Source organism: Oryctolagus cuniculus, chromosome 6, assembly GCF_964237555.1.
Source record: "Oryctolagus cuniculus chromosome 6, mOryCun1.1, whole genome shotgun sequence".
NCBI lineage: Eukaryota > Metazoa > Chordata > Mammalia > Lagomorpha > Leporidae > Oryctolagus > Oryctolagus cuniculus.
Window position 1 is genome coordinate 37791812 of NC_091437.1, and position 17228 is coordinate 37809039.

The 17228-nt window shown below is 57.7% G+C and overlaps 2 protein-coding genes across 9 annotated transcripts in view; one reads left to right on the plus strand and one right to left on the minus strand.

The window, feature by feature from the left end:
* Positions 1–14138, plus strand: part of NDST1 (N-deacetylase and N-sulfotransferase 1) — a 92292-nt gene extending 78154 nt beyond the window's left edge. For all 8 annotated transcript variants that reach the window (XM_051843523.2, XM_051843521.2, XM_051843517.2 and 5 more), the window contains exons 11-15: positions 1895–2069; positions 4711–4881; positions 5485–5594; positions 9038–9140; positions 9784–14138. In XM_051843523.2, coding sequence (XP_051699483.1) covers positions 1895–2069; positions 4711–4881; positions 5485–5594; positions 9038–9140; positions 9784–9903 — 679 coding nt within the window. In that variant the 3' untranslated portion in view covers positions 9904–14138. The remainder of the gene's footprint in view (positions 1–1894; positions 2070–4710; positions 4882–5484; positions 5595–9037; positions 9141–9783) is intronic.
* LOC138850189 (large ribosomal subunit protein eL32-like) lies at positions 7027–7530 on the minus strand. The gene has a single exon (XM_070076320.1). It carries the CDS (start codon positions 7482–7484, stop codon positions 7077–7079), a length of 408 nt encoding a protein of 135 aa, XP_069932421.1. The 5' UTR covers positions 7485–7530; the 3' UTR covers positions 7027–7076.
* Positions 14139–17228: the final 3090 nt, after the last annotated feature.

Sequence of the window (17228 nt, forward strand, 5' to 3'; positions counted from 1 at the left end):
CTGTGTTGAGGGAGAGTGGAATGGCTTTTTCTCTCCCAGTTTTCAATTTGCATCTTCTCCCCCACTTGCCTTTTTAAATCTTGTATGTGTATTACTGTTGCTATGTTACTGTCAACAGAGTACCTGGCTGGTATCTTATCTGTCACTTCTGTGTTCGTCTGTCTGTCTGGCTTTGTGTACCTGTCCATGTATCTATGTCTGCTATCTCTTATCTAAAACCCACTGTGGCCACGTGTATTCTTGGAAGTCAGCATTGATCAGATTGTAGAAAGGTAATGTGTGCAAAGCTGTCTGCTTACGCAATATCTTCGGCAGGGCCTGGGCAGCACCCTATTAGCAAGTACATTAACATGTCTGTAACCAAGTAGGCGAGTGTTTCCAGGAAGGAAGGTTAGTACCTCAGGATTTGCACAAAGCATCTGTTTTCAGAGCTTTCTCAGTTTAGATTTTACAAAGCATTGTGGGCAGAGAAAGTTCAGGAAGGTGAGAGAGAACACGACTGCTTGGCCGCATTGCCCGGATTCTGGTTTTGTAGGTGGGTGTAAGGTAGAATGCAAGAATCCAACAGGTCCCAGGTGTTGCTTGCTTGCCTGCCTTCAGGATTGATAGATTTGTCTGAAAGGCAGAGTGACAGAGAGAGGAAGAGACAGGGATCTTCCATCCATTGGTTCACTCCCTAGATGGCCAGCACTGTGCCAGGCTGGAGCCAGGAGCCAGGAGATAGGAGCATCAGCCAGGAGCTAGATCAGAAATGGAGCAGCCAGGACTCCAACTGGTGCCCCTGTGGAATGCCGGTGTCGCACGCACCCCAGGTGTTTCTGGTTGGGGAGTCTTCAGGACCACCCTAGAGAAACCCTCGAACCCTCGTCTTTTAATTAGGATGGGCTTTACCTCCCACCCACCCCAAGTCATGCTCTGATTTTGCACCAGTCAGTGCTGTTAGGAGGCCTGGAGCGATCTTTTTTTTTTTTTTTTTTTTTTTTTTTTAAGGTTTTTATTTATTTACTTGAAAGTCAAAGTTACACAGAGAGAAGTAGAAGCAGAGAGAGAAAGAGAGAGGTTTTCCATCCACTGGTTTACTTCCCAGATGGCCGCAACTGCTGGAGCTGGGCCAATCTGAAGCCAGGAGCTTCTTCGGGGTCTCCCACGCGGGTGCAGGGGCCCAAGGACTTGGGCCATCTTCTACTGCCTTCCTAGGCCACAGCAGAGAGCTGGATTGGAAGTGGAGCAGCCAGGACTTGAACCGGCCCCCATATGGGATGTTGGCACTGCAGGTGGCAGTTTACCTACTACCTCACAGCGCCGGCCCCTGGCGTGATCATTTATTCTTCCCAGGGGCCCTGAACCCAGAGGTGGTAGGTGAGGCATGAGTTGTTTTTGGTTTTGTTTTTTTTTTGAGACATCAATCTTGAGAGCTGTGCTCACCCATGGCAGCCTGGGGAGAGGGTGAGTGGTAGGAGGTGAGTGCTGCTCCCTTGCCCCTGGTCCAAAGTGACAGCCACCAAAGGTCAGGAAGGAAACTGCCCTCTGCCAGCGGTCTGTGGTCCTGAGGTGGTTCTGCTTTGAGCCCAAGCTCGCCCCCTAGAGGCGAAGAGAGGTAGCGCCTTGTCAGTTGAGCAGTGGGAGCATCCTATGGGCAGATCCTGGCATTTAGGAGGGAATTCCATTCTCCATCCCCATGCCCTGCAACCTGCAGGGTCTCCAGGTCCTCCTGGCCCCACGGCTCCCCTGGGAAGGCAACAGAGCAGAGAGGCTGCCAAGCGGCCATGCCAACAGCAGTCCTTAGGCCCCACCTGTTCTCAGAGGAAGTCCCAGCCGGCGACCCTCACCTCCTCATGCTAGCCCCCCCCCCCCCCATATTCCTTCCTCATGGTCTTGCCTGGGTATCCTGCAGGTACATGGAGTTCTTCCCCATCCCTTCCAACACCACCTCCGACTTCTACTTTGAGAAGAGCGCCAACTACTTCGATTCCGAAGTGGCGCCCCGGCGGGCGGCCGCCCTATTGCCCAAGGCCAAGATCCTGACCATCCTCATCAACCCGGCAGACCGGGCCTATTCCTGGTACCAGGTGAGCGGGGTGGGGCGGAAGTCCCTGAGTGGAAGGTGCAGGCCATGTCTGCCACAGTTGCTTGCTAAGCACCTTCCGTGTACAGCCCTGAGCGAGGCACCTGCTGTGAGCTGGCAGGTGGAGCCAGCTGGCCTGGTAGAGGAGACAGTCAGAAATTGATGCCCACTCGTCTGGTGTCTTGTGGGGTCCTCCCTCTGATTCTGACCCCAATAAGAAATGGAGGTGGACTCAGGCTGGAGGAAGCCTGGATCTGATGGACAGTGACTGTAGCTTCCTCACTGGACACTGGGATAGGGGGAGCTGGAACTCAGAGAAGGGCAAGGCCCAGGCCCTGTCGTCCACTCAGGCCAGGCAGCCCCTGCCCTGTGACACATCACAGAGGTGCAAAGAGGGCATGCATCCCAGTCCCTGCGGGAAGTGTTTAAGAAAAGAACTGTCTCAACTCCCCAGACCTGAGTGCCAGTCCCCTGGGCCTGTAGGAAAGCTTGTGAGCGAGGGGAGTCCCTTCCCTGCCACCAGTCTTCCTGGGCTGTGCCACTGCTGAGTACATGCAGTGATTCCCAGGTGGGGCCCTGGCGGGCAGAGGACGAGACTGCTGTCCTGATCAACTCAGCACCAGCTGTCTTCTGGGGGTGGGAAGACCTGGGTGTAGCCTGTGCTTTCCTGGGAAGTGTCCATTCTCCTGGCCAGGACAGCCTCTTGAGTCACCTTTGGGAGCATCTTGCCACCCTGTTCCTTTGGGGACTGTGGTGTCTAGTCCCCCTCTGGGGTCCCCGGCAGGAAGCAAGTGCAGGCCGTCTTTGCTGCTGGCCCCACAGCTCTCTGTCCGATCATCCCATCTCTCCCTGAGCCAAGTGGGGCGCCCTCTCTTCCTCTTGTTCTCTAGAAATTTTGTTTATGCCCTGAGCTCTGCCTTTTTTTTTTTTTTTTTAAAGATTTATTTATCTATTTGAAAGACAGAGTTACAGAGAGAGGTAGAGACAGAGAGAGAGGTCTTCCATCCGCTGGTTCACTCCCCAACTGGCCACATCAGCCGGAGCTGCGCCAAATCCAAAGCCAGGAGCCAGGAGCTTCTTCCAAATCTCCCACGTGGGTGCAGGGGCCCAAGGACTTGGTCCATCTTCCACTGCTTTCCCATGCATGTTATCAGGGAGCTAGATTCAAGTGGAGCAGCTGGGACTCGACCCGGTGCCCATATGGGATGCCAGCACTGCAGGCCAGGGTTTTAACCCACTGCGCCACAGCTCCGGCCCTGAGATCTGCCTTTCTTATGGGCGTTGTCTTTTGGGGAATAAAACCCCAGAAACACTCGTAGCCCTTTTTTCTTTTCTGCTGTGCCAGGTCCCGGTTCTCTGCTCTGGCTGCCTCGTGGCAGGGAGTGATAAATGCAGGGGTAGAGGGAACCTCCATGGGTTGAGCCAGCCTGTGTTCAACATAGTGGCAGGGCTCCACACGTGCCACCTCGCTGGAGCCTCAGAGCAGCTGGCTAGGGGGCAGAGGGGTGTGTGTGGGGGGGTCCATCCCCCTTTCTCACCGATGGTTTCATTAAGTTTTGTTATGTGGCATTTTGGTGGGGTTTTTTTCTTATGTTTATTTATTTGAAAGGCAGAGCAGCAGAGAGGGACACACACACACACATCTTCCATCATGTAGTTCTCTCCCCAAATAGCCACAGTAGCCAGGGCTGGGCCAGGCTGAAGCCAGGAACCAGAAACTCATACCAGGTTTCCCACATCGGTGGCAGGAACCCAAGTACTTGAGCCACTATCTGCCACCTGCTAGCGTGTACATTAGCAGGAAACTGGATGAGAAGCCGAGTAGCCAGGATCCCAACCAGGAACTCCAGTATGGGACGGTGTCCCAAGCAGTGGCTTAAGCCAGCGTGCCCCAGCACCTGCCCCGAGGCAGTGGTTTGAACGGCTGTCTTCTCAATCCAAGGCCCTGTTCTGTGCTGCCCTGGGCTGTGGGTTGGCTGGTGTGACAGGGTGTCCCCTGTGGGCTGGTCCTGGAGCACTGAAATTTGGGAATTCGGCGGACGCTGATGGCCCACAGCGCTGTCATAGGAGACTCAGGCTGGCCCTCTCCCCCTGACGGTGCTGCTTTCCCAATCCTTCGGAGTCTTGCAAAGGAGAAACGTGTGGTTTGGCGCAAGTGACTCCTGCAGCTGTTCCGACATTGCTAAGCTCCGTTTTCAGCGCAAGGCTCTAGGCTGGAGTGCACGTTGGTTCGTGGCTGGCACTGAGGAACACTGCCTCGGGTTTATCATGTCTATAAATAGCTGCCTTCAAGGGATAGCACTGCATCTAGTTTCCTTCTGAAACAAGTCTGAGTGAGGAAGGAAGGCGAGCCCGTGACGCTGACCCGGGTATGTGCACGCGCTCTGTGGTGGCGGCAGGACTCACAGACATGAGGTGTGAGGGGCCGCATCTACATACCCTGGCCTGGTGCAGCTCCCAGCTTGCAAAGAGAGGAAAACCAGGGCTCCAGGGCAGGGACTTCGCTGGGACCAAACAGCAGTGAGGCAGAGCCAGGGACTCGAACATGGGGCTCCCGGCTCGAGCCTCAGGTCTTCTGGCCACTCGCTGGGCTGCTGTCCCCTGACGGCCTCCGTGTGACATGCCACCCTGGGTCTTGCCCACAGCACCAGCGAGCCCACGACGATGCCGTGGCCCTGAAGTACACCTTCCACGAGGTGATCACTGCCGGCCCCGACGCGTCCTCGAAGCTCCGCACCCTACAGAACCGCTGTCTGGTCCCCGGCTGGTACGCCGTACACATCGAGCGCTGGCTCAGCGCCTTTCATGCCAACCAGGTAGCCGCCTGGCCCGAGTCTGAGGGAGCAGACGCTGTATGGGCATCCCTGTGCCCAGTCCCAGGGCTGGGAATGCCCTCCCTGGAGGGAAAGCCAGGCTTCTGGGCCTGTGGGGAGGTTGTAGTGCTTGACACAGGAGGCCCCCCCACCATGCCTCACCCCATCAGAGCAGGCTCTGCAGCCCTCAGGGACCCAGAGAGCCTGCAGTTGTTAGGGAGGCTGGGGTGTGGCAGAGGGGCGAGCGTGGCTTGGGGAGGTGGCAGAGGCCAGGTTACAGGAGGCCTTTGAGGAACACCCTGGAAGGACTTGAGCGAGAGAGTGACGTGGGGGCCTGGAGCTTGGCAAGAACCAGGAGGGAGGAGATGGGGGGCTCCGGGGGTGGGCTCCAGTTCTAGGAAAGGATGACATCGGTTAGGGGAAGCCGGCTCCAGAGGTCTGAGGCTGAGGGACACCTGCCGTTCAAGGGTGGAGGAGGAAGCAGATCCGAGAGAGTGCTGGGTCCACGCTGGTCACTAAGCCTGTCCCTGCCACTGCAGCTGCTGCCCTGCTTGTCCCCACAGTGAAGACACAGCCAGGTCACCCTCTCCCTCTCCTCCCTTCCAGATCCTAGTCTTGGATGGCAAACTTCTGCGAACTGAACCTGCCAAGGTGATGGACACGGTGCAGAAGTTCCTCGGGGTGACCAACACCATTGACTACCACAAAACCTTGGCGTGAGTGTCGCCCCTGCCTCTCCACGGTGCAGGCTCCCTGGCCAGGCCCTGGGCCCAGGAGCCAGAGTCCGAGTTTGGACGATTACGGGAGAGCGGGGGTCAAGTCCGCAGCTCTTCCTGGTGGGGGTTTGGCAGAAGGAATATCAGTGTGTGTTACGTCACGCTAGTCAAGGTTTCAGCTCAAGCATTAGACCAGCACTAAGTTCCTAAAACGGTTTCTTGGAATTAGATTTTGACTTAAAATATTAATTCAGGAAAAGGAACCTCAAATCCTATTTTTTTTTTTTGAATATTTAGGATTTTTATTTATTTATTTATTTATTTATTTTGGACAGGCAGAGTGGACAATGAGAGAGAGAGACAGAGAGAAAGGTCTTCCTTTTGCCGTTGGTTCACACTCCAATGGCTGCCGCGGCCGGCGCGCTGCGGCCGGCGCACCGTGCCGATCCGGTGGCAGGAGCCAGGAGCCAGGTGCTTTTCCTGGTCTCCCATGGGGTGCAGGGCCCAAGCACCTGGGCCATCCTCCACTGCACTCCTGGGCCACAGCAGAGGGCTGGCCTGGAAGAGGGGCAACCGGGACAGAATCCGGCACCCCGACCGGGACTAGAACCCGGTGTGCCGGCGCCGCTAGGCGGAGGATTAGCCTAGTGAGCCGCGGCGCCGGCCCAAATCCTATTATTGACGACTGCTCATCCCCACTCACTCAGAACTGGTGCAGGTGCCCTGGGAGCCCTCCCCCAGGAGTAAATGGCCAGCCTGTGCGGCAGGGGCTCGGGGATAAGTGCACCCCCCTGCTGGGTGAGAGGCACGTTAGTCCCCTTCCTTGGCTCTGTTCTTGGAAGACCTCGTGATCTTGGAAGTGGAAGGTACAGGAGGAGCCACGGCAAGGGCAGTGGGCGCTGTGGCCTTGGATTGGCCTGGGTCAGGATCTCCGATCCGTCTGTCAGCCACGTGATCTTGGACAAGTCCCTCCGCCTTTCCCCCCTCACTGGGACTCATGGCACTCACTGCTGCCCCCTGGGGGTCACTGAGTTGCTTGGAAGCGTGCACTGAGCGCTCAGCAACGGTAGCTGCTGTCGTTTCATTGTCACTGTCATCATCATCCTCATCATCGCCCAGCCTGCCACCCGATCAGAAAGCCGTGTCCCTCCCCCGCCACGTGTGGACCCCGTGTTCCTGTCTCGTGCTCAGACGCGGGTTCCTGACCAGGGGCTGCCGTGTGCCTCCCCTCCCACAGCAGCCTCAGAGCTCATCTCTGATGCTGTGCTGTTACCCGGGGAAGATGGCCTTGCTTTGTCATTTTTGAAATTTACTCCAAAAAGCCAAACTCTAGTGACAGGCATATTTCAGTGCGCTGTGGATCGTTGGTTTATTCGTTCCTATTTTTTAAGATCGCATTTATTTGCCTTTTTTTTTTTTTTTTGGAAGAGACCGGTTTTCAAGGTTTTATTTAAACACAAATAAAATGCACACCCGAGCTGCCTACTCATTTTCTTCACTGCGCAGCCTGGCGTTGGGGTTGGTGACCCTGATGGCCAGCTGGGCCGCTCTCTCCACAATGGCTTTGCGGTTCTTGGAGGAGACGTTGTGAGCAATCTCTGCACAGTAGGATTTGTTGCACATCAGCAGCACCTCCAGCTCCTTGACGTTGTGGACCAGGAACTTCCGGAAGCCGCTGGGCAGCATGTGCTTGGTCTTCTTGTTGCACCCGTAGCCAATGTTGGGCATCAAGATCTGGCCCTTGAATCTTCTCCGCACCCTGTTGTCAATACCTCTGGGTTTCCGCCAGTTACGCTTAATCTTGACGTAGCGGTCCGACTGGTGGCGGATGAACTTCTTGGTCCTCTTCTTGACGATCTTGGGCTTCACCAGGGGTCTGAGGGCGGCCATGGTGCCGAGGAGAAGGCAGCCACCTCCGGAGGCAGCGCCAAGGAAGAGAAGCATTTATTTGCCTTTTTAAAAGGCAGTGTGATTGGAGCCGGTGCTGTGGCACAGTGAGTTAAAGCCCTGGCCTGAACGCCAGCATCCCATATGGCGCTGGTTCTGGTCCCAGCTGCTCCTCTTCCGATCCAGCTCTCTGCTATGGCCTGGGAAAGCAGTAGAAGATGGCCCAAGTCCTTGGGCCCCTGTGCCTGCATGGGAGACCCAGAAGCAGCTCCTGTTTCCTGGCTTTGGATCAGTTGAGCTCTGGCCATTGCGGCCATCTGGGGAGTGAACCAGCAGATGGAAGACCTCTCTCTCTGTCTCTACCTCTCTCTATAACTCTGTCTTTCAAATAAGTAGAATGAATCTTAAAAGGCAGAGTGATAAAGAGGGAGACACAGAGAGAGAAAGAGATTGTCCATCTACTGGTTCATTCCCCAAATGGTCACAATGGCTGGGACTGGACCAGGCAGAAGCCAGGAGCCTGGAACCTCACCCCAGTCTCCCATGTGGGTGGCAGGGGCTCAGACACTTGGGTCATCTTCCTCTGCTTTCCCAGGGGCCTTTAGAAGGGAGCTGGATTGGTAGTGGAGCAGCTGAGACTCTGATATGGGGTCTTGGAGTTGCTGGTGGTGGCCTAACGTGGTGTCCTACAACACTGGCCCCAGACAGCATGTTCCTTTTTCTTTTTCTTTATTTCTTTCTTCTTTTTTCCTTTTTAGGATTTATATAGTTTTTTGGAAGACAGAGTTACACAGAGGCAGAGACAGAGACAGAGAAAGAGAGGTCTTTCATCCGCTGGTTCACTCCCCAGATGGCCTTCACGGCCAAAGCTGGGCTAATCCGAAGCCAGGAGCCTGGAGCTTCTTCCGAGACTCCCATGTGGGTGCCTAAGAACTTGGGCTATCTTCTTCTGCTTTCCTAAGCCATAGCAGAGAGCTGGATCAGAAGTGGAACATCTGGGACTTGGGCTGGCGTCAAAATGCGATTCCGGCACTACAGGTGGTGGCTTTACCTGCTATGCCACAACACTGACCCCTAGTACATTTCTTGCTAGGGATGTAACTTATTAAAAATAAAAGAACCTCCACTCCAATCCGCTCCCTCCCCCTGCCCCCATTGTCACTGGAAGCTGGGAAGGATGATGGCAGTTTCATGAGTTAAAAAGAAAAAAAGTTGTCACAGTGTTAGAGAATGCTCAGAAAGTTCTGGCATTACAAAGGACGGGAAAGTGTGCAGCGGGGATCACTGAGCGGCCCGAGGCAGCCCAGTCTACAGCAGGAGGACACCTTGGGGCGCGTGGGCTGCCCTTGGCTGGGAGGTTAGGGTAGCCCAGGGCAGAGCTGGGTTGACAGCGGACAAGCGTCAGCCCCGTGGGCTCAGTGGCTCCAGAGTGTGTGATGGGAGTTGGTTCACTGCTCTCCTGGGCTCTGCGGTTCTGGAATCTGTGGATTCCACTGTACAGTGGGAACAGAGTCGGCTGCACCAGCTCCCACCCACAGACTTGCCCACCTCCACAGGTTTGATCCAAAGAAAGGATTTTGGTGCCAGCTGCTTGAAGGAGGAAAAACCAAGTGTCTGGGCAAAAGCAAGGGGCGGAAATACCCGGAGATGGACTTGGATGTAAGTGACGGGCACGTTGCCCTTGGCAGCTGGATGGGAGGGCCGGGTCCCCGTGTGTGCGTGTGGAGGGCGAGTATGGGGTGAGCCTGCTTTCTCCTTTACCCTCTGGTAAAGTGGGCTTGGCACGTGGTGGGTGGTGTTGTCAGTGGAGAAGATGTGGGTGCAAGCCAGTATTGGCTTCCAGTGAGGGCTGAGCGCCGTGGGGTTTTGAGGGTGAGTGGATCTTCCAGTGTAGAATGAGCACAGTGCACGCCAGAGTGCTTCTTGCAGAGAGAGGTGTAGCCGGGTGCCGGGAACTGAGCACAAGGGCGTGTCTCATGGGCTGGGAGGGGCCGGCTCTGGAGCACTGGGAGGGTAGCGCCTTCTTGCGGGAGAAACAGGAGGTGCACAAGCACGCTCGATCAGTCTGGCTTGGTGTCCCTTTTCCCGCGGACCTCTGGTTGTGGTGAGTTCTCTCCCCTCTCTCTCACAAGGCTGCTGACCTTGTGGGCCATGCTTTGACATTCCTACTTCATGGGACTTTGCCATAGGGAAGTTCTATGTAGAAGAGGGCTGTGAGTGCTGGGCGGGGCCCGGGGTGGTGCCTGCAGAAGAGGGTCCCTCCTTGGGTCGGCACACCTCTGAGCTCTCCTCGCTCTTGCAGTCCCGAGCCTTCCTGAGGGACTATTACCGGGACCACAACATCGAGCTCTCCAAGCTACTGTACAAGATGGGCCAGACACTGCCCACCTGGCTGCGGGAGGACCTGCAAAACACCAGGTAGCCGCGGCCGCCACATTCAGACCACACCTTCGTGCCCACGGCAGGGACGCCCGCCGCATGCTGAGCCACGTGGACCTGCAGAGTGGGGAGCCGGGCCCGGGCCGGCCAAGCACGCACGAGCAATACTCCACAAGGCCCACGGAGGGCCAGGAGGAGAGCCCAGGCAGGTGTGCGAGCGCCTCGGGCCACCACTGCTGGGCCCGTGGCCCATCGGACCTCCCTGGCCACCAGAGGTCCATTCCGTTCACGGCCTCTCTAGGGAGGCCACTTCCTGGTAGGAGGGAGTCAGCGAGACCCTCCCTCCTGTCCCTCACTGTGTTCTGCCGACTGCCCCCTCTCCCCAGCAGGCCGGCCCTCAGTATAGCTGCCATGTCTTCTCTGTCGTGCAGACGGCACGGGAGACGAGCCCCGCTGGGGCGTTTGCCAAGCCAGGGAGCGAGACTGGACGTTCCCCTGAGTGTGTCGAGCCGGGCCCTCCAGGGAGCTCAGCTGGCTGCCCAGCGGCAGCACGAGGCCTGCTGCCGAGGACTCAGCCCTGTGTCCGGGTCAACACTTTCAGATCTCACCTTCCCTCTCCGGTTCCTGCGGTGGCCCCCGGGGGCCCTAGGGCACTGCCGGGCCACTGGGGGTGCCCAGAGCCCCAGGCCTCAAACCTCCCTCTCCCCTTACCCTGGGATCTGACATGCGTGGTGTTTCCTGTGGTAAAAGACTGGGGCAGTCCCAGTGTCCATGCGTTGTCCCCACACCCGCCCGGTCTCGGCCGAGGGCCCCCGGAGACCCTCCCCCTTAACTTCCTCAATACTAAGAAGCTAAAGTATTTTAATATTTTGTTTTTTTTTTTTTTTTCTTGGTGCCAGAGTTTATACCCTGGGTGCTGGGGTCGCACTGTGTTTTATATATATACATATATATATATATAATGTGTATATATATATATATTATATTTTTTTGGTTGGGTTTGTTTTTAATTCAGTCATACAAGGTGGCCGTAAGCCCCGGTCTCACAGGCCTCTCCTGCGGTGCTGGAGGCTGAGGCGGAACGGAGTGTGTGTCTTTCTGTGTCTGAGGTCTCAAGGAGACAGTGTGCAGGTGGCCCCGGGGAAGCCTCTGTTCCTTATCCCAGGTGCCGCGGCCGTCCTGGGGCTGCCCCCGCACTGTGCCAAGGGGAGCAGCTGTCTCCAGGAAACCTGGGGGAATTGTGGCCAAAGGAAGCAGCCTGGGGCTGGGGTGGGAGAGCCGGGGCTGGGGTGGGACTGCCTGGCCCAGGGCTGGCCGGTGCCCCACCCCCTCACATGGTGCTAGGTCGGGAGCTGCCCTGGGAGCCGGGGTGCTCATTGGCACCCATAACAGGCCTCCAGGTCCCCCACGGACTGCGGGATCTCTGGGCTGCTTCCTGCCCCCCTTCTAACAATGTGAAGTGACTGAGGCTGGGAGCCCTCTCCCCAGCCCCTCCAACTGCCAATTCAACTTTGAACGGATTCCCCCACCCATGCCTTCCCCGAGAGCCCTGTCTCGTTCAGATCCAGCATCTTGGGCCCCGAGGGCTCCGTGGACAAGTGTGAGGCGGTTCGGAGAAGGGGAGCAGCCTGCTGTCTTGGGCCACGGAGCTGGTCGGCAGCACGGCCTAGCACTGAACTCGGGACTCCCAGGTCTCAGTGCAGTGCTCCTGCCGTGCCACGCCGCCCCTGGCCCAGCCGTGGGGTCCTGCTGTGTGTCAGGTTCCTGCCCCTCCCTCAGTCACTGCCGTGGTCGTTCTAGGATATGGGGACAAACCACTCCTTCCCAGCCAGGGTGCCTTTGAACCTTCCTGTTCCCAGGCCTGCTTTTGCACCCCGCCTCGGGAAGCCCTTCCCTGGCCTGCAGGGCCTGGCTCTGTCTTCCTTCTGAACCCATTCCCTCCTGTCAAGCTCTCCCCCGCGGCATGGAGGAGGTGGTGGGATGTGGCGTGTGGTTTCCTGCTGCACAGAACACGGTTGCCATCATGCTGCTCACCCGAAGCCGTGGGCCCAGCAGGGCCGAGGCGCGCGCTGTTGGAGGCCGGCCGGGGTGCTGTGTCTGCTCAGAGGCTGCGAGGTCCTGCCCCGCCTTGCACGGTGCCAACCCAGGGCCTCTGCCCAGTGGCAGGGGCTGGAGGATCTCACTGCTCTCTCGTTGTGGGCCCAGGGCCTCCTGGTAGGGCAGACAGCTCCGCTCCTCTCTGCCTCTGGTCTCAGGCAGGAGCAGGTGGTGTGAGACCACGGGAGAGCGCCAAGCAGGCTGTCTGGGCTCTGGTCTTTGTGAGTGTGGCTGCTGGTGCGACCCTTCCTTCCACACATCTTTCCTGCAGGCCTGCCGGGCCCAGACACGGTGGGTGTGGGAGGAGAGGAGGGGCTCTCAGCTGGCAGGAGCCCACACTGCCCTCCCTACGAGAGGAGAAACCTGGAGAGGTGTGGGGGCAGTGGGGCCCGTGTCCAGCGTCCACTTACTCACTGTTAAGCGTTCGGCCAAATAATAAAAGAGAAAAAGAGAAAGTGTGCAGCCGACTCCACCATCCGTTCTGCGCTCCCCTCCCTGAGCCTCAGGTGTGTGCAGGTGGGAGGTGCCACCTGCAGCTGCCCGTCATTCCAGATTCTAGAACCTTCCGGGCTGTGAGCCTCTTGTTGCATGGAGAATGAGTCTGAAGGTTCAAACGCGCCTCATGGAGTGTGCGCGTGAGCAGCCAGTACTGCTGGGGCGAGGCGCAGAGCACAGTGGCCAGGCCGACCCTCCGCTGGGCAGCGCCGAGGCGGGCATTGTCAGAGGCACTGCTGGGGGCTGGGATGTCTTCGCAGATGTCTGCCTCCAGCACCCTGCACCCAGCTCCGAGTTGAAGTCAGCAGCGCTGGCCGCACTGGGCTCTTGCTCGCTGACCCAGGTCACTGGAGGTCGCACACTGTGATCCTTCACCCCTAAATGCTCAGACTGCAGCCCCAAGTCAGGGCTGCTGGCACGGCCGAGACCGCGGTGACTTTCCCCCGGCCATGGCTCTGTTGCCCGGACTCCCTGCTGTAACCTAGACCTAGTCTTGGAGTCGGGACCCCACCAAGGCGCACGCGTTACGTTCAGAGGCCGTGCTTCTGAACTCCAGCTAAATGCCAGAAAGTCTTGCCTCTGCCCGTTTGATTTGGGAACGACCCTGCTGTTGAGGCCACCAGGCCTGCTGTCATTAGAAGTGCTGTGTTCTGTATCCGAGGGTTTCCTCTTGGGGTCCTGGAGCCGCCGCCTCTGTTCCCTTTATTTTTAGTGTTCCACACGAGTCTTTGCCGTTTGCATCTCCGCCATCACCTGTACCACGTGCCAAAGCAGCAGAGGGGCCGGATGGAGCTCGGGAGGTGGAGGGGGCTCCCCGGAGGAGGCAGCAGGGCACTGGCCTGGGCGGAAGAGGCTGAGGGCACGGGCCGCAGGCACCACGCACAGCATCTCTGTATGGTCCTGGGGTTTTCACTTGTTGGGGGCGCCTGATCTGTGAGCCTGAGGCAGAGCCGGGTGCCTGGCAGGCAGGGAAGGGCCTCACCAGGGTACCGCCTGCCCCGAGCCCAACGTGAGGGCCAACACACCGGGCTGCAGGCAGCAGCGGGGAGATGCCTTCCTCCTAGCACCTCGGTTTCCTCCTCCATGGAACGAGTAGGCGGGGGCTGCAGCAGGAGCTTTGACACGTCAGAGCGGAGAGCAGTCGTGTGCTCACTGAAGTCCAGATCGGGCTTCCAGACCCCACCGGCACTCACCGCCCCCAGTTCCCAGGGCAGTGCTGGGCTCCGGCTTTGCCACTTCTGCACGGGGTGCCCCTGGGACGGTGTCTGCTCCCCTGAGGGATCACAGGAGCTTCGTGTGGGGAGATGCCAAGGCCCTGGGAAGACCCGGGCCGTGGTTTACCCTAGGACACTCACCTCCTGCCCCTTCTTCTCTCCGGCCCTGGGGAGCACGGGGAGCAGAGGGCTTTTTACGACTGTGCTAGTTTTGTTATCAGCAAGAGGGCTCCTTTTGTACTTCATGCATGAAATTCATGTCGTTTCCTGGCAAGGGTGGGGGGCACCTTAGGGGTCCGAGCAGAGGTTTCCTTCCCTTGTGGGGGTGGGGTGGGGGCAGAGATGGGCACTACCCAGCTCGCCCGATGAAGGCTCTTGAAGCAGCCGTTTTGGGTTGTGTTAAAAGTGGGAACCTTCCCCCATTAATGTACAATCGCGAACTAACTGCTAATAAAGTGGGGTTCTGTTTGTACACGCTGGTCCCGTTTGAGCTGTTTTGCAAGTCCTGCAGGGGAGAGTGGAGAGAGATGTTTGCATGAGTAACCAGAGTATGCCTGACGTGCACACGTGCACACACCCATGTGCACAGAGATGTGCAGGTGTGCACACAGACACAAGCACAGACAGCCACATGTGCACACACGCAGAGACAGACGCACCTGCACACATGCAGATACACATGCACACCCAGTCATACATGCATAGACACATGCACACAGAGACACACGCAGACCCTGGGTGACTTCCTCAAATTGGATCTCTTCCACTGAGTTCTACGGTGGAGCCTTGCAGCTACAGCAGAGGCCTGGCCCAGGTGTCTCATGACGGAGCCGCAGCTCAGCTGGAAGCGCAGTGAGTGGGCACTGCACTGTGGGGTCTTGCAGGCTAGCGCCGTTTCTCCCTGCTTGTGCGTGGTCACTGGGGACAAGTCGCGTGTATTTGGGGCCCTCGTTTTCGCTCCCCTATTAGGTGTGTGCAGGGAGCTGCACTCAGTGGCTTCACCTGGAGAACCTGTCTCACATTCAGGTCCTCAGGTGAACCCCCAGTGTCAACTCCAGCAGCTGTGGGGAGGGACCCAGACGTCTGCGTGTAACAAGCTCTCCAGCGCAGTGAGGACCCCGCCCATATCCTGGATCCTACAAGTCGTGATGCTTGTGGAGAGCCCCAGTGTCCAAGAGAACTGGGGAAGGTAGACTTGGCTTTCCGGAGGCCGGAGCCTGGTGAAGCGGAGGCCTGGCCAGCTCTTTGCAATGCAGATGTTCCCACCTGCTACCTAGAACCCCCTTGGGGAGCTTCAAAATGCACGTTCCCAGGTCCCTCCCATCCCTTCAATCAGATCTTGGCAGCGGGGGGCACAGGGATCAGCAGTGTGTGTGAACAAGCTCGCTGGTGCTCAGGGAGGCTCAGGTGTTCCCGAGCCCCGGGAGCAAGGTCACAGGGCCAGTGTGAGCGCGTGGAACGCCAGCCCCAGAGGGTCAGCACTGCTGAGGCCTCTGGGGTTCATCAGCTGGGAGCAGAGTAGGGTCCTGTGGCCATCACTACCGGGACCGTGGTGGAGGCTACCATGAGTGCGGAAGCAGAGGGCACAGGACAGAGGGACACACACTTGTGCCAGCCAGGGAGTCAGGCTGCATCGGAGCCTCTGAGTTTGTTTTTTTTTTTTTTTTTTTTTTTTTTTTGACAGGCAGAGTGGACAGTGAGAGAGAGAGAGAGAAAGGTCTTCCTTTGCCGTTGGTTCACCCTCCAATGGCCACCGCGGCCGGCGCGCCGCGGCCGGCGCACCGCACTGATCCGATGGCAGGAGCCAGGTGCTTTTCCTGGTCTCCCATGGGGTGCAGGGCCCAAGCACCTGGGCCATCCTCCACTGTACTCCCTGGCCACAGCAGAGAGCTGGCCTGGAAGAGGGGCAACCGGGACTAGAACCCGGTGTGCCGGCGCCACAAGGCGGAGGATTAGCCTAGTGAGCCGCGGCGCCGGCTTGGAGCCTCTGAGTTTTAAGACAGCACTGATTCTTTGTTTTTGTTTTTAAAATTTTAGTTATTTATTTGGGAGATAAGAGTTACAGTGAGAGGGAGAGACAGAGAGAAAGATCCTCCATCCACTGGCTCACTCTCCAGATGGCCACAATGGCCAGAGCTGAGCCGATCAGAAGCCAGAAGACAGGAGCGTCCTCCAGGTCTCCCACACGAGTGAAAGGGCCCAAGTGTCTGGGCCATCTTCTGCTGCTTTCCCAGGCCATAGCAGAGAGCTGGATGGAAAACGAGCAGCAAGGACTCAAACTGGCACCCATAGGACGCCGGCGCCGCAGGTGGAGGATCAACCTGTGCCACCGCGCCGGCCCCCAGCGGTGGTTCTTATTGAAGCAGTCACTTGAGAAGCAGGTACAGGTAGGGTTGCTGTGGTTGGGGTGGGTGTGAGGGCTTGGACTCTGACCAGCCCAGGGCCTCCCCGCCTCCCCGCCCATCTTGGCACCCTAAGATTCCTTGAGACTCTAAAAAACACAGCCTGGCTGCCCCAGAGACCTACAAGTCCTGGCGCTCTGGTAGCGGGTGAGTCACAGCCCCCAGACCCTCCCCACCCCACAACGAGGAATCCCTCAGGGCGCCTGTGCCCTGCGAGGGGTCAGCAACATCCTGGAGCACTCCCTGCAGAGGGGACCCACATCCTGGAATATGCTGATGTGGTTAGTCAGTCTTCCAAGTTCTGCCAGGGAAGTTTCTACAGGACTGAGCTGTGCAGTGTGACCGTTGTGGGAAGAAATCCCTACTCAGGATGTAGTTTTCGCTGGGGATGTAAGTCCCTGTATCACGCCGAACTGTACTCCAGCAGGAGGGGAGGAGATGGAGAGGGGAGTTTTTAAAGGGGGCTTGGTCCTCCGAGAAACGGGAGAGGCAGAAAGGGGCACCGCAGGCAGCCAGACTGGCTGCGATGATGCCATGCAGCCAGCACTGCTGTCCTGAGGAGGCCCAGGGGCTGGCGAACGCATCCTGAGGCTCACGTGACCATGGGCGTGCGTCAGCGCCACCCATGCCCCTGGAGCTTGGCTTCCTCGCGCTCGCAGATGGGGGCAGTCACCGTTGACAAGCTCAGGGTCGGAACACATCGATGTCTCACGTGCCCACTGAGGGGCCGTGCTGGGCGACAGCTGCCCGACACCTGCTACGGTCCCGGTGGAGCACAGCTCTAGCGGGACCTGGAGGAAGCCACAGACAAGGGACATCTTGCAGAACGGCTGAGCTGAGCTCTCGCAGTGGCAAGGTAGTGAGAGAGACAGAGAGGCTGAGATATGGTTCAGGACCAAAGGAAACTAAAGAGAACTGGTAACCAGGCGCCATGCGTGACCCTGGCCTGGGAACCAACTGGTGATAAGGATACCAAATGTTCTCCCAACTGGCAAAATGGGCACGGGCCAATGTGAATTATATAATAGTCTACTATAATAGTCTACCAATGCCAGATTTTCTGATTTAAATGTTCTGTAGTGTGTTTTTTTTTAAAGATTTATTTATTTATTTGAAAGAGTTACACAGAGAGAGAGAGAGGTCTTCTGTCCGCTGGTTCA